This window comes from Haplochromis burtoni, unplaced genomic scaffold, assembly GCF_018398535.1.
Source record: "Haplochromis burtoni strain Fernald_Lab_line unplaced genomic scaffold, NCSU_Asbu1 Contig_7, whole genome shotgun sequence".
Classification (NCBI taxonomy): Eukaryota; Metazoa; Chordata; class Actinopteri; order Cichliformes; family Cichlidae; genus Haplochromis; species Haplochromis burtoni.
The window spans coordinates 4,641,631-4,664,702 of NW_024582368.1; the positions used below are offsets into that span (position 1 = coordinate 4,641,631).

The 23,072-nt window shown below is 40.4% G+C and overlaps 2 protein-coding genes across 2 annotated transcripts in view; both read right to left on the reverse strand.

Moving 5' to 3' along the window:
* Nucleotides 1-6: 6 nt before the first annotated feature.
* Nucleotides 7-9,931, reverse strand: klf5a (Kruppel-like factor 5a). Its single transcript, XM_005914200.3, has 4 exons — nt 7,700-9,931; nt 5,483-6,614; nt 4,241-4,300; nt 7-1,617 (listed from the first exon to the last, which is right to left on the reverse strand). The coding sequence occupies exons 1-4, from the start codon at nt 7,862-7,864 to the stop codon at nt 1,439-1,441; spliced, it is 1,536 nt and encodes a 511-aa protein (XP_005914262.1). The 5' UTR covers nt 7,865-9,931; the 3' UTR covers nt 7-1,438.
* A 115-nt stretch (nt 9,932-10,046) lies between these two features.
* pibf1 (progesterone immunomodulatory binding factor 1) overlaps nt 10,047-23,072 on the reverse strand; it is a gene marked incomplete in the record, with an annotated part of 20,121 nt that continues 7,095 nt past the window's right edge. The window contains 8 exon segments of the mRNA XM_042225468.1: nt 10,047-10,228; nt 10,497-10,679; nt 12,361-12,445; nt 13,359-13,489; nt 15,810-15,912; nt 16,447-16,537; nt 16,864-17,014; nt 20,763-20,928. Of these exon segments, the coding sequence (XP_042081402.1) occupies nt 10,175-10,228; nt 10,497-10,679; nt 12,361-12,445; nt 13,359-13,489; nt 15,810-15,912; nt 16,447-16,537; nt 16,864-17,014; nt 20,763-20,928 (964 nt within the window).

Below are 23,072 nucleotides of genomic sequence, written 5' to 3' on the forward strand. Positions count from 1 at the left end.
AACTAATCTTCAACTTTAGAAGCTGAACCAAAGTTTCAACAAGTTAATAATAAATTTTAAAAAACAAAAAAACAAAGTGAACCCGTCCTTTAACAAAACGTGTCCAGGAGTAGTTAGAGCCAAGATAGCTCCGTAGAGCCAGAGCATCCCAGGATGTCCGCGAAGTGGCCAGAGCTGTGCTGTTACATTACCACAAGGGTGGCTACCTTATAATTCAAGAGATTTACCTTTTCAAAGCTAAACCTAGAGATTTAACAGATTTAGTTTTTCTTTTCTTAAAAAGCACCATGTTTTTAAAACGATTGACTACACTCATCACAGCTCTGCTACTAGAGAACAAAAACACATAAATGAGAGAAAGAGGCACTTAATAAGGTGTTGGCGATGTGTTGAACATGATGCTTTGGTTAAAACAATTAACAGAAGTAAAACGCTGGGTGAGACTGATCTACACTAATAGCATGCTGCATTTTGAAGACACTTCAGTGCACATTCAAGTTTGTGCATCAAATACTGTCGATTCTGTATTAACTGAATGAGTCCTAGAACACGTCTATGGGTTCTGCTTACATTTCTCTGGATGGAAATCCATCAAAAGACGACCTGAATAATTCATCATCTAATTGCTGCTCTTTAGCATCCATCCACCTCCCTCTGTTTCTCAATCGTCTTCCAATCTCCTCTCTCTAAAATCAAAAATTTCTCCCTCTCGGTCTTTCTCTCCATCTCCATCTCCACCCCCACACTCTCACTTTTTCCCTGCTCTCTCTTCCCTCTCTCCAGAGTACAAATGCCTTCAATTTTTAATATCTGAACAGCAATGATTTGTGTGGTGCACACAGAGATGTAGTCCAGTAGTGATAATGATCGTTCCAGTGGTGAATGAGATACTTGGGCCAAAAAGGCTGAGGCTTAGATTACCAATTCTAGTGCAAATCTAAGGATTTGGTAAAGAATAAAAACCTGGACATTCCAGTTCTAGAGAGAAACTAACAAATCAATGAGTAAACAAAGATTTGGCTTGACTAGTTTTGCAAACAAAAGCTTCTCTTTTATAAAAGAAAATTAAGCCAGTTCTATGTTACAATAAAGACAAAAAAGATGCTGTTTTAATTCATTCCAGTCACACCCCATCGCATCTTTTCATTTGCCCAAACACATCTATAATATGTGTATCTGGTGGTTAAGGGACCAGAAGATCATCTGGCCACCATCTTCCTACTTTAAAACCTCCAAATTGTTCCACTTGGCGTTAAGAGCAACATGTTTGTTAGGCTATCGAAGTGTTTTAGCCCACGACAGCAGCACCAGGAAGAGCTGTGATGTCACTGAAAGTCACTCTGCATCAGGCAGCTCGTGTAGCTGCGGGACACGGAGTGAATGCTTTATGTTTTGTCAAGATAGTGCTTGTATGTTTGAGCATGTGTGCAAAACGTTGCTAGTTCTGGTGTCTCTTCATGTGCAGGGCAAGGTGATCCGATCGGGAGAAGGAGCGTGAGCAGACGCCACACTGGAAGGGTTTGGCGCCCGTGTGTTTCCTGTAGTGACGCGTCAGCTCATCCGAACGAGCAAAACGCCAGTCGCAGCTGTCCCACGTACACCTGTACGGCTTCTCGCCTGCAGGACAGGAGAAAGAGTTTAAGTGAGTGCAAACCGCCGTGCCGTCTGGTGATCTATTCTGAGCTATCGCTTGATCACACGATACGAACCAGAGCAGGACTGTCAATATTCAGGTACTAAGAACAACAATTATTGTGACACAAGCCAATTCTCTAACTAAAGCGATTCATACAGTTGGGTGGAGGAACTGGGAAAACAGGCTTCACCGAAAACGCCAGTTGTCTAACTAGATATACAGTCATAACACTGTCACTCAAAAGCATTCATCAAGCATTCACACGCCAATGCAGCAACCAGTGCTTCATAATTTTCCCACAGTGCCTGGTCTGTATTGTCAACTTTTCCCTCCAGGTATTTTTCTTTAATGACTGCAGCACATATGTCTTTCTGTCAGTCATTCCAGCAAAATTCACCTGCAGCTTCAGGCACTTTCTGAAAAACCAGTCTGCTCTGCTCGTTGTCCCTCTGGGAGAGTTTTGTCTTAGGCCCACAAGTTGACCAGTGTATACTCAGGTCTACTAAATGTAAAGCACTTGCTAAATATTTAGTATGCAAGTATAATTCATTTTTCTGCAACTTAAATTCAACCTGACAAACCTACAGTACTTGCAAAAGACCAGAACAGAAAAACTTAGAATTATAACTTGTACATGTTGACGCATCTACTGCTTCTTTGTATTTAGCGTGTGTCTGATAACAGTGGATGCTTAAAAAATATGAAAGGATTGGAAGGAACTTGATTTTTGCTGAGCTATATTCCTCCCTTTTCCTTCTTTTTGTACCCTTTCATCCAGATTTTGAAGGTTAGGTGGAATAGCATCTCATTTCAGCAAACACATTTTTTGGCTTTTTAAGATTCATGAATATGAGCCACTGTGGTGCAAAATCAAATGGAATAAATCAAGCTGTGCGGTTGTTTCCCTTCTTCCACTCCTCATTGCCTTTAACCTCTATTTACATATCAAAAACTGAGTCCAGAATCAGTGTCCCCATTACTCTAAATACCCCCCATTCCATTGTAATGAGAAAACAGTGAAAATGTTTTGAGCCTTTTCTGTGGCTTATTCAGGCCACCAAGGCTAAAGTTAATAATAATAATGATAGTGGAAAAAACAACTATTTGAGAATCATTTTTCAAAGCTCTTTGCACTATAAACATAATCCCATTAACTACCATTAAACTAAAGTGGCAGCATAAATCACAGAGATGGCTTGTTTTATAATCTGGACAAATAAAAACAGAACTATTTCCGCATGATAAACGCCGCTGGGGACATCCAAGAATTTTTTTACCCCCCTTTTGTCATTTAGGTGACCAACTCTTCAAACAAGCACATCAAGCTCTGCAGCATTGCTTTAAAAAAAAAAAAAAACCCAGAGTAAACCTGTTAGAACCACAGTGTCACCAAACTTAAAGACACACACCTTAAACCGAACACAAGGAAGAGAGACCATGAGAAGGCGCTGTTTAAGGGGGAAAAATCAGAAATGATTTCCAATACAGAAAGAGGATATTTCTCACAATACACCCACCCACACATGCACACACACAGACACACTAACAATCAGGGTAATGGATGTTGATGGAGATTAGAGTGGGAACTCCCAGTGGGACCCAAACGCATTAGGAATCATCTCATAGAGATTACTGACAGGTGTGTGTGGAAGTGTCCGTGTGTGGGTGTGCACGTGTGTGTACGAGTACATAAGTGTGCATTCGAGCAGCTGAATAAGAGACGGAGAACGAGTTATAGACGAAGATAGAAATAAAGGAGGAGGGCAGGGTTGAAGATGAAAGTATGAGAGCACAAAAACAGAGGAGAACAGGATTGGAGAGGGAAAAAAAGGGGGGGGAGAAAATAACTAAGCGAGGCCGACAGAGGCATAAAGGACATGTAGTTGCTGCTAGATAACATTTACGTGTCGAGTTCTCATCTTGCGGTCTGTAATAAGTGCAATCACCACAATCAGCCTGCAGCATGAGTGACGCCATATATAATTGTCGCGTCATGTTCCTGATACGAAAATGCAAAGCACGCACACCCGCAACGATGTTCCGAACAAGTAGTTTAGATCCATAATTAGGACACATTCTGGCTTTTGTGTGTGTATCCAGATGAGCGAGGAATGTGTAGATATCAACAGAAGCTTTGTTTTGTTAGCTGGAGTGAGGTGAGGCCCAACACCTAAGCATTTGTTTATTGACTTTGCTTGTCCAAATCCAAGCTCAAATCTAAACCTAACAGGAAGAAAGGGAATAAAATGAAATGCAGAGAGAACGGAATCAAAGTGGAAAAGTGCATTAAAGCATTTGAACAATTCCTGAACGGGCGATGGGATTCAAAAAAAACATGGCACCACACGTTTAGCACTGACCACATAGTCTGAGAGTCATCCCCTGGCAGAAGTGTGTCACTTCCACCTGTTTTGATGGAATAGTATATTGGGCAGAGGATGGGGAATGGGCTAGGATACATTTACACACACATGCCAAGAACACAACACTCTGCCTAGCAACATAGTGCCAGTGCAGATACTGAAATACGAGTCCTGTGGGCAGCGTCATTTTTTTTGATGGGTCTCTTTTTAAAAAGCTGCATTAATTAGAGGAATCTCTTACCAGTGTGAGTCCTGAGGTGTGCTTTCAAATGGGACGACTTGGTGTAGACCTTCTTGCAGCCTGACGACAAACATGGAGATAAACACAAACAGACGGCTTAATCCAAGTAATTCACACGTGGCAAATATGCATTTACCCAATAAACTGAGCTGTGGAATTCAAAAAATCCAAACTAATGAAGAACAGAAGCCGTTTTGGAATCAAATATAGTAAAGTGTGTTTCGTAGAGCCTCAAATCCTGCTCCATCTCATCTGCTGCTTTCCAAAATGAACAAAACAGGCTCTGTTAAAAGCAGCCCTCATAGCCTCATTTGGTATTAAAAGGCATTTGATTACAAGCCTCGAATCACCAACAATGCGACCTGAAAACCTCTGTTTTCTCCTTCTGCGCACGCTACAGTTTGTTTCTACAATGTCAGAAAGGTCATTAAGGATTTTGAACGATTTAGAAAGATATTCGTCAGATATCTTATGACTTTAAGTTAGGAAACGATAGAATTTCGTGTATTGCTATGATTAAACTGTGAGCAGCTGCAACAGTGTGACTAATATACATACACTTGGATGAAGTGTGGCTCTGTGAATATGATGGATCTGCTTCATCTGGCTTTTTAAGAAGTAAGACGTGTGCTAACGTGCTGCGGTAGGCTCTGCTTAAGCCTATTTTACATGCCGCCACAGGCTAGCTGACATTACATGTTCTACAAGTAGCTACATATCATACAGTCTGTATGTGTGTGTGTGTCTGTGTGTGTGTGCGCCAGCTAAAGAACATAAATACTTTAATCTCAGCATGCAATCTCAAGTGTAACAGTATGAAGATATGTGTGTGGGAAAAAAGATCAAATGATTCAAGGAGAACATCTTTTTAATTAACACAGCCCCTGCATACAAAAACGTGCACTCTCTCTCACACACACAAAAACAGGTTCATTCCACAATCATACCAGTGATTACTCTAAAGCCACCACACTGTTTGAGAGCTCATAGCTGAAAGTGCCACAGTCATTTGAGGTGTGCTAATATATGCAAAGCAGTGTTTGAACCAGATAGTTGACTGAAAGGTAGTAACAGTCTGGCTGGCAGTACAGAGTGTACTCTGCCTCCACGACCCAAAGGCATAGGCAAATCATTCAAAACATGAACAGAAACATTCACTACAATGCAGTGATAAACTAAACACACAACGGTGATTACATTCACAGTGCACATTCAGTGGTGTGTGTGTGTCGTTCTTCTAACCTGGGTAATCACAGTGGTGGATCCGTCGCTTCTCTAAGTCGGGGTTGTTCCTTCGGTTGTAGCGGACAGCCACTGCGTTCTGTGCTGGATTTGGGGTTGATGTTGTCGTGTGGGCTTGAGGAAGGACTGTGGCTGGGCCTGGGACTGGTGTGGGGCCTGTAGGGTGGGGCAGAGCTAAGCCACCTGGTCCCGGGCCAGGTCCAAGTCCGGGTGTGCTACCTGCAAGCTTGGAGGCAATGGTGGCAGCATACGACGGAGGTGGTGACATGTTGTGGAGCAGCTCCTTCTGCCTGTCAGGGCTGCCGGGCTCTGAGTTTGGCGGAGAGGGTGGCAGGTAGGGCACCTGCTGCTGGAGGAATTGGGGATGTGCCTGAGAATGAGGATGTGTGTATACCCCACCACCTAGACAGCGGTAGGCAGGCTTGACAGTTTGCTCTTGTTGAGAAGCAGAAGTAGCTACTGGCAAATCATGAAAAGGTGTGTGCATCGTGGTAGTGTGTTGGATCGGTTGCTGCTGCTGCTGCTGATGGTGATGATGATGCTGAGCCTCCATGCCATTGCTATGGCGATGATCCAAGCCAGAGTTTAGGAGCTGAAACAGCGAGCCGCTGTTGTCATGGTGGTGGTGGAGAGCGTGCTGCTCAAACTGTGGTGACATTTCCTGTTTGACATACACTTCTGGCAGTGAATCACCACCGCGGCTGCCTCCCAGCTGATTGAAAACACTGGTGAATTCTGGTAACCCAGTTAATGTCATGTTTGTGGCGGAGTTTTCCATGGCCATACTGCCAGGGCCGTGGCCGGATGTGCTGCAGCTACTTGTGGGCGTAGTGCCGGGGCAGTGGGGCTGCAGGTTAGAGGAAAAACACGAGGAGGGAGATTCTGTTTTAATGTGAGTGAGACTCGGGTGGTTCTGGTGTTGAGGGGACCGCACCTGCTGGCACAAGCCCATCCTCAGGTAGCCGACATCAGGGAGATAAAGATTCATGTTGAGGGTATAGGGAGCCCCAGCGTCAGTGAAGAACTGATCCACTGCTGACGAGCTGTCTCTGAGTGACTTCTGCTGGTTGTCTGCAGGGTTTGGAAGTGGAAGAGGCTGAGGGGAGAGATATCTGTCCATCTCACACTTTGCCTGAGGATTAAAAGGGAAAACACACATTAAAAAGAAAAATTTAAGAAAAAAAAAACAAACAAAAAACAAGCAGTTAACATAAAAATAAACTTTCTGTTGAATGAAAAGTACCACAGCCTGACTTCACTAAGTCCTTCTCAGTGCTTCTATTCTGAACCACTATTATGAGAAGACAAAAGGTTTGATAGGACAGTCACTGCTAAAGCATTTATCAAGTAGTCATCAAAAGGCAGTTGCCACATTCCCTCGCCGCCTGCAAGGCTGAACTCAGAAACCTGACGGTGGTGAGGCCCACATTTGAGGATTAAACGATGTTATGTCAATAAAGAACCTGATCTAACGCCTCTTATTTGAACATGTGCAGCTATTACAAGCATAACAGAGCAGCCAATCGCCGGTCAAACTGCACACCACAGGTGAACAACTTGGCATAAAAAAATGCTTCTTTCGTACTGCTCTTTTTGGTCCAGCTCCTGTGGCTCTGGGGGGGTCTAATCGGTATAAAAGTTAAAGAAGCAGAGCACCAGAGGATGAAACAGTAACATGAAAGGGAATAGGGAAACACCCATGTCTCCCTGCAGCAGCAGCAGCAGCAGAAACAGCAGCAGCAGTAGTAGTCTGGGGATGGGCTGCTATTTGAGGGTCCTGATCCTACCAGCTGTTATAGATCTCCGTGCTATGTTGCACAAGTTTCTTTCTAACTGGGGACAGAGTTGCCGGGACGTTTCTGTCCGAAGCTGGAGTCAGTTGCTGTCAGCGTGGTATGATGGTGAGAAGGGACGCCAAGGAGAGACCAACAACTGGTGACCAACTGGCTGGCTGGCATAGAAAACATGCGGTGAATGCGTTTTGCAGGCGGAGGTGCTCGACTACGCGTCCAGCTGGTCGCTTATTACCGAAAATAGAGCTGAATAAAGTGACGGTTACGATCGCGCAGAGGGGGACGACTGAAATTTAGACTCAAATAAATAAACAAATAAACAAGCAAACAGAAAAACAAGCTGGATTTAAAGCCAGACTGCCACGCCCATTCAGTGAAATGCATCACTAATGTATAAAGTCGGTTTGATTTCCAACCGGTTTACCTGTGCGTAATCATTTTGTCCAGCCTTGTCTGCTTCGGTGATCTTGCAATCCAAGCCGAACAACGCCGAGTCCTCCAAGGGGAACCCAGCGGGCAGAGTCGCCTTCTGCAGCGGGTAGAAGGGATCCTCCTGCACGCCGCCGCTCATCGTGAGTGTTGCGGCCATGAAGCTCCGACGCAGCGCCGCAAAAACGATCGCTTGCCGTGTGTTATTATGCAAAGAGGAGGATGCTACAGCGTACCGAGAAAGGAGTGGAGCTGACGAGGTGTAGTGCGTGCGTTAGAGTAATTAATGTGTGCCTGTCGGCTACATCTCCTTCCACTTGTTTCATCCCTCTGCTCCGGCCCACAGACAGTTTTCTATCTGGCGTTCGCAGGGCGGAGCGGTCCCAGTGTAAATACAGACCGCGCACCGCCCACCAAACCTTTAAAAACGCTTTGATCATTCATTCACCGGCCACCGCCCTACGTTTGCCATCCATACACACCGACAACAGCGCCGTAAAAAAGTCCACGAGACCGGTCAAACCGCATTAAAGTGGTGAAAGTTAAACTCATCGCAGCCACGTTAACCAACAGAGTTTTTGTAAAGTGTTTTGAGATGATAAAAACAGATAAAACGTGGAAAGGCACCGCGAAATTGGTCAAATAGTGGGTATGATGCACATGACTGCATATGACACACGCGTGTTACTTAATATAGTTACAGCAGGTACAGGTGTGGTTACAGGTGTGGACTCTTGTGTAATGCTGTGTCTATAATCTATAAACTGTTTCGATGTTGCATTAATGGTTAGTCTAGTAAGGAATCAAGGAAACTATTGGACAGAGCAGAAGAATAAAGTGGAATTCGATGGAAATACTTGAAAGTATCTTAAAACTGTACTTGAGTAAAATGAGACCATCTGTTACAGGAAATATTTGTGTTGTCATCAAACTATTATTAAAATATTGTGGGTTTATTTGACTCCTATAACCCATCAAATTAGTAAATTACCAAACAATTACAATAACAATAATAGATTACAATATAAAGCGCCTTGATGCGACTGTTGTTGCGATTTGGCGCTATATAAATAAAATTGAATTGAACACAACGTTTATATTTTTGCCTTTTGCTTCCACCTCAGTAGATTTGAAGTTAAACAATCAAGAATCAGGTGAAGCCCAGGCTCATCTGTAATCCAGAGGGCTGAACGCAAAAAATATATGAGCCATCTTTATCTACCCAAGTGTAATTGGACAAATAGAGGAATAATTATAGAGTATAATGTTCAGTTGTAGTACTTTGTTGAGAAACCTTTGCCAAAACAATGACAGTCTGAAATCCATGGATTTAACCAAATGCAGTAAAGCAAATGCTTCACTGCAGCTGCCATCAATTATGGTTTGCTCTTGAGTCTTTCTGCCTTTCGCCTTCAAAACTTGATGCTCAATCAGGGTGAGATTAGAAGATTTACACGGCCACTACTGAATATCCCATTTCTTTACACTTTATTCAGAATCACCTGGGCCTTGTGCAACATGCTTTGGCTCCCTCAACATCTGTGCTGTGTAGCAGCTTCCAATCAACAGCTGCATTTAGCTGAATATGAGCAAAAACCATACACTTCACGATTAATCCAGCTGTTTCTGTTGCATTATCAATGATCACTACTACCTTAGTGAATTGAGAAGCTATGCCTACCCATGCCATCACTCGTCTCCACTGTGTTTTGAGGAGAATGTATTCGCCGGGTTAACATCCAGTCCAAACCTTCTCCTTTCATTCTTTCCTCACCCTACCTCACACCCATCAAGGTTAATCTCAAGTTCATCTGGCTGACATTTTCTCTTCCAAAACTGATTTTCTGATATTTTCTTAGTTGAGTGTATTGTAGCCTTTCTACTCTTGAGGTTTATGAAACCTTTTCCACAGATCTACTACTACTTCTTATGCGAGTTTTAACATCACATGTAGGATAACAAAACTCCTGAAAAGGGACAAACCAGTTTCGCATTAGCCGCCCGCCCAAATTTAATATGACACCGATAAGAACATGGTCAGAAATAATAAAGGTATGCCTACTATGTCTCTATTTAAGGAACCTCAGCTTGTGCAAATCAAAGGCTAAGGTTCCTGCAGTGTTGTTTGTAGCGAGCAGTATCTGCAAACTTGGAAAAGATGAGAAAATAATGATAGACAGACCTAATAAAACAGGCCACTGCCAAAAAAGAGGAATTTTTGGGCCTTCAGTTAGCTTGGAATGTGTACCCTGTGGAAGGTAATATCTCTGGACCAGCACACAGATAATTTATCCCATGAACAATATTTAACAAAGGATGAGAAAAACAAAACGCTTAGACAGTTCAAACTGTTTGTGCCTTTGTATTTGAAAAGCAATCAAGCAATGAAATGAACTGTAACTTACAAAGGTCTAGACAAAACCTAAAAGTTAAAAACAAAAGTCCTGAGCTCCAGTCATGACACAAACGGTCACTTGGATTTACGCTTCTGCTTTTGGTACCAATCGGGAACTTCTTTATTTGTCTGTAAATGAAAATAAGAGAAAGAAATAATATGAAAAGTGAAAGAGATTTGTTAATATACTCTCATCTATTTGACTTTCTCATGACTCATGGCTACATACTAGAACATATGCTCAGTTAGCAAACTTCACTGAAAAACTTCTATTTCACTAAATGATTTTTTAAAAAACTGTTCATCCTTTCATTTCTATTGCTTTGTCCTAACATGTGTCTAAGCACGTTCACATGGTGTGACTCATAAAAAGGGTGGTGCTACAACAGTCACTTACAAACACAGTGGGTTTGGGTTTGTTTGGTGATTCTTCTTCTGCTGTCCTGTTGATACGTTTGGACTGCTGTTTTTTCCCCAATCCAGAAGTCCTGATACCAGTTTTATCTGTTTCCAACAGGTTTAGAGCGTCTGCCTGTCTGGACCGCATGCTGATCAGGACCTGCTTCATCATGGCTAACTCCTGGAAAACCGCACAGTTCATAAAAGAAAAAAGAGGAAACAAGAGTAAAACAATAAATGAAGGAGTGCATGAGAAATTACTGGGAGTGTAGAGTCCAAAAGGCCACAGATTTCAACTATATAATCGTTTGATTTAACAAAAAAAATGTAATTCTTCTCTTTTATCTTTATTAATGTTTTGTGAAACATTTGCTTTCAAGAATTCAGGTCGAAGAAACCAAACACAGTCCAGCGATGGGACGACTTGCACTAAGGGTCTGCAGGGATGGCAGCAGCGGCAACAGCAGCAGGGCAGAGAGGGGGACTCTCGGCCATTTCACGGTTCTATTTATCACCTCTGAGGACATGAGCCCTGGCATCTCGCACACACGCACGAGCACACACACACGCTAGTGGCATCCCAAATAGCCAAGCTGAGGAACAGCTGTCTATGACAGGGCACATACTTCATACAGCAAACGGCCTGCTTGGGAACATACTCCTGCGTGTACGCGCACGCGTGCCTACGATCATTAAGACGCTGCACTAAATTCTCCGGTGTAAAGATCAACATTAAATTAATCAGCAGCTATTACTTATAATTGATTAATACCGTTAAATTTCAGACAAAAATACCAAACGTTTTGTTTTTAAGAAAAAAAAAAATTGTGTGAATTATCTGATTAAATTATAATTAGGTTTGTGTTCATTTATTTATTTATTTAAAGAAGACTTGAGCTCTAGGATATTATAAAGGAAAATTCCTAAATATTTACCAAAGACTGTTGGGGCCATAATTAAAGAGAGATATTAAATCTTTATACGTGTTGTTCCACTGAAGCATGGATTAACAGGTACGGTACTCACCTGGAGCAAGATACACTCAGACAATACAGTGGATGTCGCAGGTAACAGCTGCAAAACCTCATCACCAAAAACTAGATCTGCAATCATTAGTCATTAAATTCATGCAAACTGGGAAGTACTATAACAAAAAATAAATGTAATCCCTTTAGTTTTTAAACTCATACATTGCCAAAAAAACAATAAAAAACTCTGAGGTTTAAGTCATGAGCTTGTAGGAGAAAGAAAAAAAGAAATTGTGTCTCATCCCTGCAGCGGATGATGTGATCAAATTACAGCTTGCTTTACAGTCTGGTTTAGCTACAAGTAAACTCTTGTGATTTGAGCTCAGAATTGCCACATTTCTGTCTGCACTTCAGAAGAAAACAACATGCTGAGCTGGAAGAGGTGACTGCTGTTTGAGGGTTTTACTGTTTACGTCAGTTGTGTGATGAAGTTGATCCAACACTTTGAAACTAAGAAACCAACCAACCACTCTTTCTTTCTTTCTTTTTTCCAGGTTTCTCACTTTTCATTTTGTGACCTTACTTTCAGAGAATACTCTGGCTTTTTTATGTTTACAGTGATGTGTTATTGAAATATCACTGCAGCTTATAATTAAGCCCCCTGGAGTCTATTTGTGTGGGGTTTGGGGAAAAAAAAAAAGCTCCAACAAAAACTCCATACAACCACTGATAATATAAATAGCAATGTAGCTTTTCGAATAAATGTACCACCCACTCAGTTACGAATATTTTATATCTTGATATCATCAGAAAGCATTCAGCAAATTGATTGCCAACAATCACATAAACACTAAACAAAACACAACCAGTAACCAACACTGTCCCTTTGTGTACCTCTTGATGGTTGAGAAGTCGCTCCAGATCAGCGGCCATGTTGTTTTTCACCTGTTCCAGAGCGGTCCGCTCTTTCCTCAGAGAACTGAGGTCATATTCAAACACAGACAGAGAGATCAGATCTCTAGTTAATACAAAAAGTACACTTAATATTTATTCAGTAAGTATATGTAGTAAAATATTAACATGTCTTGAACAAAAATATTTAAAGACTGCAGAAACGGTAATATTAATGTCCTTCATGAAGCAGATTTAGTGGGTTTTAGTTTTTTTTATTGCTCGTTAGCGTCAGGTCAGGAGATGGGACACACAGGATCAGATGTAAAGGTGTGGTATGCATCGTAATTTGAATGTTCATTCATTTGTGTATGCAAAAATAAACAAAAACGTTCATACAGATAAAAGCAACAGGACTTCAGTGCATCACGTAAAATTCTCCTGAGCTGTGCATCTGCAGCCAAACAGGTTAACCTTGCAGACCCACAGAGAAAACTTAAATGTTTCCGACAGGGAAAGTCTGACAGCATTTTTCTTAACCTTTTTCTTTTTTTTTAACCCTTCTTGTTCCTGCACCTGGTGAGCGCTCCGTGGTAGCACACAGCAAGAGAAAACCTGCAGTCTGTCAATTTGCATTTTTGACAGGCTAAAATAGAGAGGGCACAACAGCAATTTAGGTCATTGCCAAGAACCTGTAAATGCACTCATGTGGGGACTTACATGCACGCATGCAGGTTTGCACAGACATAATGGGCTAGGTGTGAAAGGGACAAAAGATGAGACTGGGAGATAATGATAAGGAAGAGATAAACCAAAGGGTGGGGAGGTATGGGCTCCCTATTGTATCAAGTGATTTACAAGATACAAAGTTTAACCAAACAAATTAGCAAAGGACGCTTTCCAAGAAGGAGAGAAGGCTGAACAACCTTCAGATGAAAAGGTCGTGAATGAATGTTTTTTTGTTTGTTTGTTTTTTTAAATGTAGTATGCAGCATGTGTACCTGACATTGCCCTCAAGTGAGGTGACACGCTCCTTCAGTATGCTGATCTGCGCATCCCTTTGTCTCACCGTCTCAATCAAGTAACTATAAGGTTGCTGCGTCTGCTCTAACAGCTGGTTGGCGGCCAACAACTGTGGAAAAAGCAAAGTATGTGTTAACCTGAGCAGTTAGAGAGCAATTACTTCACGTATGTAATGTTTCGTTTGACTTGTGTAAATTTTTCATGGGTCTGTCAAACTGTTATCTCCGGCATTTTTCAAAGATTCAACTAAAGAAATTAGAAAAAAATGTGTTTTTCACAACACACGGCTAGTAACAAAGTGCTCAAAGATGCAATTTAAAACAGGTTCTTTGCAAAGTTGTCTGCTATGTGTAGACACAACACTACCTCATTCCTTAAGTTAGGTGCCTTTATTATGCTTGAATGATTCATAGGTCAGTGTTAAGTGGCTTAAACAAAAACATTCCCCTGGAAATGGTCAGGTACGATAACTTGATGGAAAAAGAGTGAAAAAGCAGCCAATTTCCACAAAAATGAGGAAAAAAAAACCTTTAAAAGACCTTTAGAAAACTAGTAGTGAAAATCAATTTATAAAAAAAAAACAAAATATATTACAAGAACGTCTGACAGCTTAGAAGCAAAATATAAAGAAATCAGCGGTGGCTCAGTACAGTGCACAGTAATTGATAAACTAATGTCACACCAGTTAAGTAATTCTCTTTAGAAACTGGTTTTAGTTGATATTATAAAATAATATCAACTAAAATATTGGCAAATATTTCTGAATGATGCAAGATCTACAGTCATGGCATCTCTGATCTCATCAGGAGAAACTTGCATAAAAGTGAGTTTTTATGAAGGCATATCTAAACTTCAAGCTTTTTATGAAAAACAAAAACCATATCCATCAATTGGTATTGTTCTTAAAATCTGCTGAACACTAGATAAAGTATGGGTGTTAAACATTAAACTGCTTTTACAACTGGCCGATAGTGAGTAGAACTGGGTGGAGGCTAAGGACAATCGTTAGTTAGTCAGGGCATTCGTGTGGGTGGTTTAGCAGTTAACACCCTGAGCCTTTCTAGTGAAAAGGAAGTATAATTTTTTTCTTCTTCTTTTCTTGTATACTCAGTGAATCATGAGTTATTCCAGATGAATGCCAGTTGATCACAGCTGACAGTTGAATGGTTGGCTTATTTAAATCCTGCCCATTCTGGCTTGCACAACCTCTCCTCTCATTGAGTTTATAATAATGAGTGAGGAGAAAGAAGAAGAAAAGAAAGGAAAACACAAGCACATTTGGCTGACAGAGCTATCAGGATTATAATTAAAAGTCTTCCTGGATAAAATTTCCCATTAGTGCACGAGTGGCAGACACGTGACTTTACATACACATTTGTATACAGAGAGAATTCACACACCCAAACTTTAAGCTTCAGTGTTGCACACTCATACACAAACGCAACATACTGCCAAACGCAACAAAAGCTCAATGGCTGTCATGGTTTTTGGCAATACTTCCCACTGTATCAACAACGTTTGACAGGTATTATGACTAACTTCACATTCTTCTCATACAAAGTCTGCAATGCATGCTGTTTGTTTTTAAACAACCTGCCATTTTCGTCATTTGACTTCAAACGTGGAATCTGACAGTTTCATTGTTAAATGTTGACAGAAGATTCAGAAAAAAAAGCAGGGGACCATCACAATGTGTCCCTAAGTGGGTTGGATGATACTCACTACTGTGCAAAAGTTTGGCCCTGAGGATGATATGAAAGAAATAATACCACAAATAAAGTCTTACACAACTACGCAGAAGAAAACAAAAATAAAAATCCTCCTAAGCTCACTTGCGCATAATTTTTAAAGACACCTGGCACGTCGTCCAGGAAAACTCGCCATGCCACTTCTGAGGACTTAACCTGTGGCAGGTGCTTCTTTCTCTTTACGCAAATTCAGCGCCGTTGAGATCAGGATTCACCGTTATGGATATATTTGTGGTCACTGTCATGCTTACCCTTGTGAAGTACCTAAAACTTTGGCTTAGTACAGCACACACGCACACTCCGCCAAAATCATTTTTTCCATTCTTCAAGATGTGACCTAATGTCACGGCTCCAATGGCAGCCTTTCAAAGAGAAGTGATTATACCACAGTCGTGACAATGTGAGGAGGTAAATAGAGATGAGAGAGGAGCCATCAAGGTTGGGCTTTGTAATGACTTTCTTTTGTTACAAGAGGGAATACGTAAATCATTGTGACTTTGACAGAAAAAGTGGAATAAATTTAAGCAGAGTCGCTGTAGGAGTTTTGTCACGGCGGGAAAACAAGTGTTTGCAGGTACTGACTTGAAATGCTTTCAAGTTTGTTTTCCTTAGAAATTAACAAGTACCACTCTCATATTAATGATGTTCTCCAGGGAATTTGATATTGTTTCAGGTGTTTACCTCTTCGGATATCTGCCCCGTCTGCGACTTGTGACTTTCCAACTCTCTCCTCAGTGATGTATTCTGCCTCTCGAGCTGCAGCACCCTGCGGGCCAAGTGAACGCTGCACAACAGCCACATAAAAGTTATGGGAATTTCAATCAACAAGACAAAAATCAACAAGATTACACTAGTGTGTATTTACACAATGCATCTTCTAGAGTCTGCTGCTAGGCAATGAGATTAATTTAGCCTTTTGGCTGCACATGCTGGAGATAAAAATCAAATAAAAGACTAAGTGGAAACATGCCCAGATGTTCTAGTTTGGTATTTCTAAGGAATTACTGTTAAACAACTGTTTAGTTCACAAGGCAAAAGACACCGTGTGGGTGACCGCCAAAGAAGAAAGCCACAAAGATGCACGATATGTGTCACATTTAAAGCATAAACAGCAAATTGTTTACCAGTATTGCAACATAAAGGGCAAAATTCAAAATCAAATACAAAGGAAAAGAATATATGACAATATAAATGATGCATTTCTTTAAACACTCAAAATATGTTTTGCAAATCTTATGCAGGATGCAAAACCTTAAAAGACCAACATTTGTGTTGCATCCTTTGCTTGAAATGCAGTGAAGGGCTTCATGTACTATACCTCTGTTTTAGTCTTCTTTTGGCCGTTGTAGGAACATTTGCCCCATAGCCATATGAGAATAAAACCCTCTCTGCCTCTTCTTCATTCTCAACTGGCAAGAGATAATGGTACAACTGGAATTAGAGTATGTCTGCGGGGCTATTAAGATAAACAGGTACAAACATGTGGTTTGTTTTCTTTTCCTGCAAAGCTCAGGCATTTAAAAAGATCAAAAGATAAAACTGTATTAAGATTTTGTTGCCATCTTTCTATGTCAATCTCCCATCTTACCCAAATAAGATTATTATGTAATTTGTATTACACACATTTTTCCAATGTTAGGTTCCAGTTGAGTGCACTTGTTTGCTTTTGTCTGTCTGATTTCACAGATATGTGTTTAAAGTAGCTGTTTCCACAGAGATAATGCGATACTCTTACTTTCGGCGGCTTGCATGGTGACCTGGTCCAGCTCTTGCTCGAGCTTTTCATACGTTTCCAGGCGAGACGCCTGCTCAGCGTTCTGAGTCTGCAGCTCTGCTACCCGCCTCTCTGAGGAAGTTTGTAGCCTGTAAAACTCCTGAGTGAGGAGCTTAGCAGCAGGAGGAGAGACAGAGAGACAGACAATAATGTTCAAAACTATTGTTCTTAGTTGCACTTTAACACCTTTGTTTCCAAATTATGTCCGCAGAGTTATAGTTTATCAAGATCAGCTTTTTCCAAAATGATAAAAGTTATCTCACTTCAGTTATGTTTTGCTGTAAAATGAGGTTGTCAAACATGCCAACGCTATCAGTAAATCCTGTCATAAACCTGCCGCGTATGACCTGTGCAACTGCCACAAGAGTTGACTCGAGTCCCCATGAGTGGTGCTTACTGACAGAGAGTCATTCGCACTGATGGCAACATTGCCATGTCAAGCTATCCCAGTGTGGGATGGTTTGTTGATGGAGGCGATTTAATATAAATTCTAATCTCTGCATTAAAACTCATGATATGAGCCCTCTTGCTTCTAGAATTCCCAGAGTATTTAAAATAATTTAATATAATATTGATATTTGGTCTCTCTGTATAGCTACAAAAATCACCATGCAAAATATCCCAATACTTTTTATTGATTGATTTATTTTTCCCCACCACCCCAAACTAACATAGTAGCAAAAAACCTTTCGCTATAAAGAGATAAAATGGTTAATAAATGTTAAGGTAACCCTGGACACACACAAGGCTTTGAAATCTTTTGATACTGCCAAGTTTATAGAGACTGAAAGAAAATGTAAAATGCTGTGCCTCAGCCTGCTAGTAAAGACACCTATCGTATAAATTTGAGGCGATTTTCCAAAAGGTTGACCTCTGATCTTGACCCTGAGTTCAAGTTCATTGAGATGAGAAGTCACCTCGTTTCTAAGTTAACTTGAGTGTCTAAACCGCCCGCCCAGCCAGCAAGGTTACGACAATACCCCATCAAACTTTTACAGCTGAGGGGCAAGAATTTCCTGGATTGGATGAGTGCTTTTTTGCTTTTGCTTATTTTGCTTCTTGCCTTTGCTGTTTTACCAAACTCAGTTTGATGCTCATACTACCACACAGTTTGCTGCACAATCGAGCCTATATTTTACTTGTAGGTTTCATATATGGTTGCAGGCAGAAATTCATCGTAACAACAGGCTTACACTTACATGTTTCAGACTATGAAACAAATTTTAGTATTATAAAAAGACAGCCAGGTTTTAAATGACAATGTCATTTGTTACAGAAAAACAGCTATCTAAACCTAACCTAATAACTGGCTGTGCCTTCCTTGGAAGCAAGAATTGCAGTAACTTGGAAATAGTCTTACACATTGCTGTGCAGGAATTTTGGCCCGCACTTTCAGAAATTTTAATTCAGCCAAACAGGTGGGTTTTCATGCATGAATAGCCTGCTTAAGGTCATTCCAAGGAATCTTAATTGGATTTAAATGTGGGCTTTTGACTAGGTCACTCCAAAAACCTTCATTTTGCTTTGTTTTGTAGCCATTCAGAGGTGGTAGAGAGCTTCACGGTTCCACCAGTTGGCCATCACACTACACCACCACCACCGCACCACGTTTGACGGTTTGTATCATGTTCCTTTTATGAAATGCTGTGTTTCTTGTGTTATGAGACACAAAGCTTCCAGAAAGTTTTCCCTCATAAGTCCATAGAATTTTCCTAAAAGTCTTCATCAACAGATCATCAAGATGTTTTTAGGCAAATATGAAATGAGCCTTTGTGTTCTTTTTGGTCGACAGTAGTTTTCTCCTCGGAAGTCTCCCATGGCCATTTTTCCCAGTCTCTTTCTTACTGTTGAATCACGAACGCTGACCCTAACTGAAACACATGAGGTCTGCAGTTCTTTTGTGTCCTCCTGGATGAGTCATTGATGCACTCTTAGAGTATTTGGTAGGACGGCCACTCCTGGGAAGGTTCTCTGTTTGTAATTAATAGATCTCACGATGGTTCACTGAAGTTCCAAAGCCTTGCCTTGGAAATTGCTTTTTAATCTTTTCCAGACTGAGTGACAATGACATTGTTTCCCATCTCTTCTTGAGCTTTTTTAGATGGTGGCATGTGATTTCTTGATTCAAGAGGTCTGGCAGGAATCAGGCCTGGGTGTGGTTAGTGAAATTAAACTTAGCTTTCCAAAATAAATGAGGTTAAATTTTCTCACAATTAATTAACAACTTAAAAAGGCAGGACAATATTTTTTTCAGATAGGGCCAGGTGGGTTTAACTCTTTTCCCCCCCGACTAAATAAAATCATAATTTAAAAACTACATTTTGTATTTACTTGGGTTATCTTTGTTTAAAAGAAAATTTGTTTGAGGATCTGAAACATGTAAGTGTAACAAAGATGCAATGTCCAATGCAAAAAGAGGAAGCTAGGAACTATTTGACGCTTGTCTTTTTAATCACAGTACACTATACTGGGAAGTTGTGGTGAAGTACCTAAACATTATTTATGTACTGAAGCCACAGGTCAATATTGTTATCGTTCAGATTAAACATAGAGTTCCTTCACTTACATACCCCTCTGAGTGTGTCTCTCCACCATGCCTCAGTTCATGTGCAGATGCATAATGAAACACATGCTCAAATACAGCTTATAAGATAATGACAAGATAAATAAGATAATGGCTAGATAGTAATTAACTAAAAAGAGAAGATGGCGTAATTACAGCACTGATAAATACCTTAAAGGCATAATGAAAATTTTAAACTGATTTTTCCCATTTGATTTAATCAACGGTGAACTACAAAGCATTACACGGACTTTTAATCAGAATGAATGTTCCACCATCGTAATCAAATGATGGATAATGGAGTAATATCTTGAGACGTAGGGTATATTTTTGTTCCCATTACATACGTGATTACATAAACTTTGTTTTTGGATTAACTTGTTAGAAATTGTTTCCTTTTACCATTTTTCCTTTTCAACATTTACTCGAAAAATAGATCAGGAGAAAAGAAAGATCAGATGGAGGACAAAAACCGCCCAATTAAGAGCAATTCAGCTCTTAATTTAAAAAAAAAAAAAAAAAAAAAAAAATTTTTATATATATACTAATATATATATATATATATATATATATATATATATATGTGTTGTTATTTATTTTTTTTTTTTTTTTTTTTTTTTTTTTTGTTTTTTTTGTTTTTTTTTAAAATAACAGCTGTCATTGCAAGCCTTGCTTTTTGTCTCCGTTAACTTATATAATATATATATATATATCATTTTTCTCCTTTTAAGAACACGTGATGTGATGAGAGGTGCATCCAGACATCAAGGACTAATTGCACTTAGTGTACTTCTTTCATAAGTACGCTTGATTCATTGGACACAAATAAAAATGAACCCACTGGAGCGATTTATGAAGACGCATAGCCGTGTTAATTTTTAAGTACTATGGACGGACTTGATTTTAGGCTTCAGTTGTGCATATTCGGTTGTAATAACAACATCGTATGTTTGTGGGCAACGTTTCTCCCGTCTGTGCCAAACAGATCATTTTTGACTGACTGATAAATAGGAGTAGACTAGAAGCACCAACTTTGTTATCAAAGAAGTGTTCAAGGTGACAATCAGACTGAGGTAATCTTGAATTAAATAAGAAGACTGAGAGAATTTTTAAGTTGCGTGCTACTCTCTGTAATGAATGCTCCACAGACCTCAGCAGGATGCACTGAACCTGCTTTTAAAAATTCTAGGAGAAATCCAATTACTAATACGAATAAACAACCTGTAACATTAACTCAAGCAGAAAGTAAAACAAACACACTAGTAATCGGGTATCCCATCATTTTATGTCTGAGTACCTCTAGTTTCTTCTGCTGTTTCTCACACTCTAGCTGACACTGAGCTAGGGCTTTAGCCGTCTCATCCTTGACCATATTAGCGCGCTCAGCTTCAAAAGAGTGCAGCTTGGCCTGGTTGGATAGTTCTGCCACCCGGCTGTCTGTACCCAGCTGCAGCTGACGGAACCTAGAGTAAGAAAAGATGGAGATAAAGTCACACACCTCACTAGATATTAAAGATAATTTTTGTATTTTTTTTTTTAAATGCTACAACATGTTTTGGTACAAAGAGACTATGTGGACTAGATAATAAAGGAGCACAGTGTGCTTCTCACACAAAAGGTAAACTCAGCTGTAGGCTGGTGGTTGAGCTCAGGCATGCCCGGTGGTTTTAAACAAACGCTGCAACTTCTTCCGTAACAGGGACTCAATTACATTTGCGGTAAATGTCTTAAAAGCATGCTCCTTTGGAAACTGGCAAAGAAGCTGTCAGTTGGTATACTTAAATTCCCCATTGTACACTATTGTGAAATGAAGTTCAATTTGCGCCTCCACCGCTACACAAAGTCATTTAGCAGGAAGTTTGCTTGTTACAGTGCACCATTTCTTCAGTTGTGCTTGCAGCAGTTTTTGATTTTGTTCCATCTACAGTGATTAAGTTGGCACCAGTAAAAGGTTTTTCCATATAACCTAACCAATTAGAAAAGAACAAAGGGACCGAAAGTGCCCTGCAGTTAATGTCGGATATAGAATATAAAGACAGAGGTGCTTTTATTTTCATTTTGATCCAATTTTCTATGCATGTAAATGCAAAGACATAACAAACTGGTTGGTTATTTTAATCTTTCCAGTCATTTATCAGGCTGAAACAGCAAATGGATCCTGATGAATCGAGCAGCATGTGTAAGACTGTTAGATGAGTAAGAAAAATAACTTGAAGATATCACTTCCCGCTCGAGAGAAATTATAAACTCAATTTTTTCGTGACTAATTAAAAAAGGGCAACGATTTTTCTGCAGCCTTTAAAGTACAACACGAGCAGACAACAGTTTCAAGCTCACTTCTCCTCCCTAGGCAGTGTTCGAGCATGCACACACAGACCCCATCAAGTCGTGGAGGTTGGTTGGATAATATTAATAACTCTCGATTACAGCTGACCTGATAAGATTTCATCATCCATAGTGCGCAGGCCTGAGCTATGTGCTCACAGTGATAGACGTGTACACATGGTGGACATTTTATGCCTTCTTTTATTCATCGTGGCCGCAATATGGAAGCAAAGAAGTAAAAATTTCTTCGGAAAACAATGCTACCCTTCCGGAAGGCTCATTAGCTGCGTTTATTCTTGTGCTTTTAAATGGCAAATTTATGACAGTGGCAAATAAGAGTACGTGACACTCAAGCTACCCAAGGCAGCATTGCTGCAGCAAAGTCTGTCAGGAAGGTGAAAACGGAAAACTGTGCTCAACACTTTGCCTTTGTTTTGGACAATCGGATCGCTAAGGTTCAAGCTGCCCCTTTAGGCTTAAATTAACTGACGCCATTTCAGGCTTCTCACCCTCATTCTTTGCCCCAGAAATAGGGGCATGCGTGGGGTTAGGGGTTAAGGGCTTGAGGCTAGCATCTGTCATTGCTGGCTTGCGATGTGATGTAGAGAGGGAATGTGATCGCTGTAGAGAGAGTCCAAGGGAGAGTGAAGTGACTTTGTGCATGTGTGTGTGTGTGTGTGTGTGTATGGAAAGACTAACAGCTGGTGGTTTGGATGTAGAGAAATGCATGGCATGTAGTAGTAACCCAGGACTGGGACACTACTACTACTGCTGCTGCTGTGTAAGTGGCTCCGTTTGTGTGTTGCAGAGACACTTAAAGTGAAAAAAATAAAGATTTATGACATGAGAAATGAGAATTCTTGATGGTGCAGAAAGAAATTTCTCCACGTAAATAATTGTTAGTTTTAAAATGTGGTTTCAAAAAGGGAGTCTTGAGAAATCAGGTGCAAAGACACATACCATGTGACTAATGACACAAGTATGTACACAGCAGAAATAAGGCACAACACACCAGGACGACTGAAATGCTACCTCCAATAAAAAAGAAATCTTACACCTTAAGTATTTATGTGCTGGCGTGTTCATCAGGGCTCACAATATTTCTATAGCAATTTTCATGCAATTTTTAAAACTTCTTACAAGGCTGTGGCCCAGAGGCACCTTTCCAGGCTATACTGAGATGGCCTCTGTGGCCTGGAGCAGAGATAGAGACTAGCTGGTCAAACACTAATCACTCAGAAGGAGGGTGGAAAAGGAAAAAATATACTAGAAAAACAACTTC

What these genes read in the sequence shown, in the direction of transcription:
- klf5a (XM_005914200.3), bottom strand. Translation starts at nt 7,864, where the DNA reads ATGGCCGCAACACTCACGATGAGCGGCGGCGTGCAGGAGGATCCCTTC. An exon ending in GACAAAATGATTACGCACAG is followed by an intron (nt 6,615 to 7,699) that starts GTAAACCGGTTG and finishes TTTAATCCTCAG; the next exon opens with GCAAAGTGTGAGATGGACAG. An exon ending in CCACCACTGTGATTACCCAG is followed by an intron (nt 4,301 to 5,482) that starts GTTAGAAGAACG and finishes GTTTGTCGTCAG; the next exon opens with GCTGCAAGAAGGTCTACACC.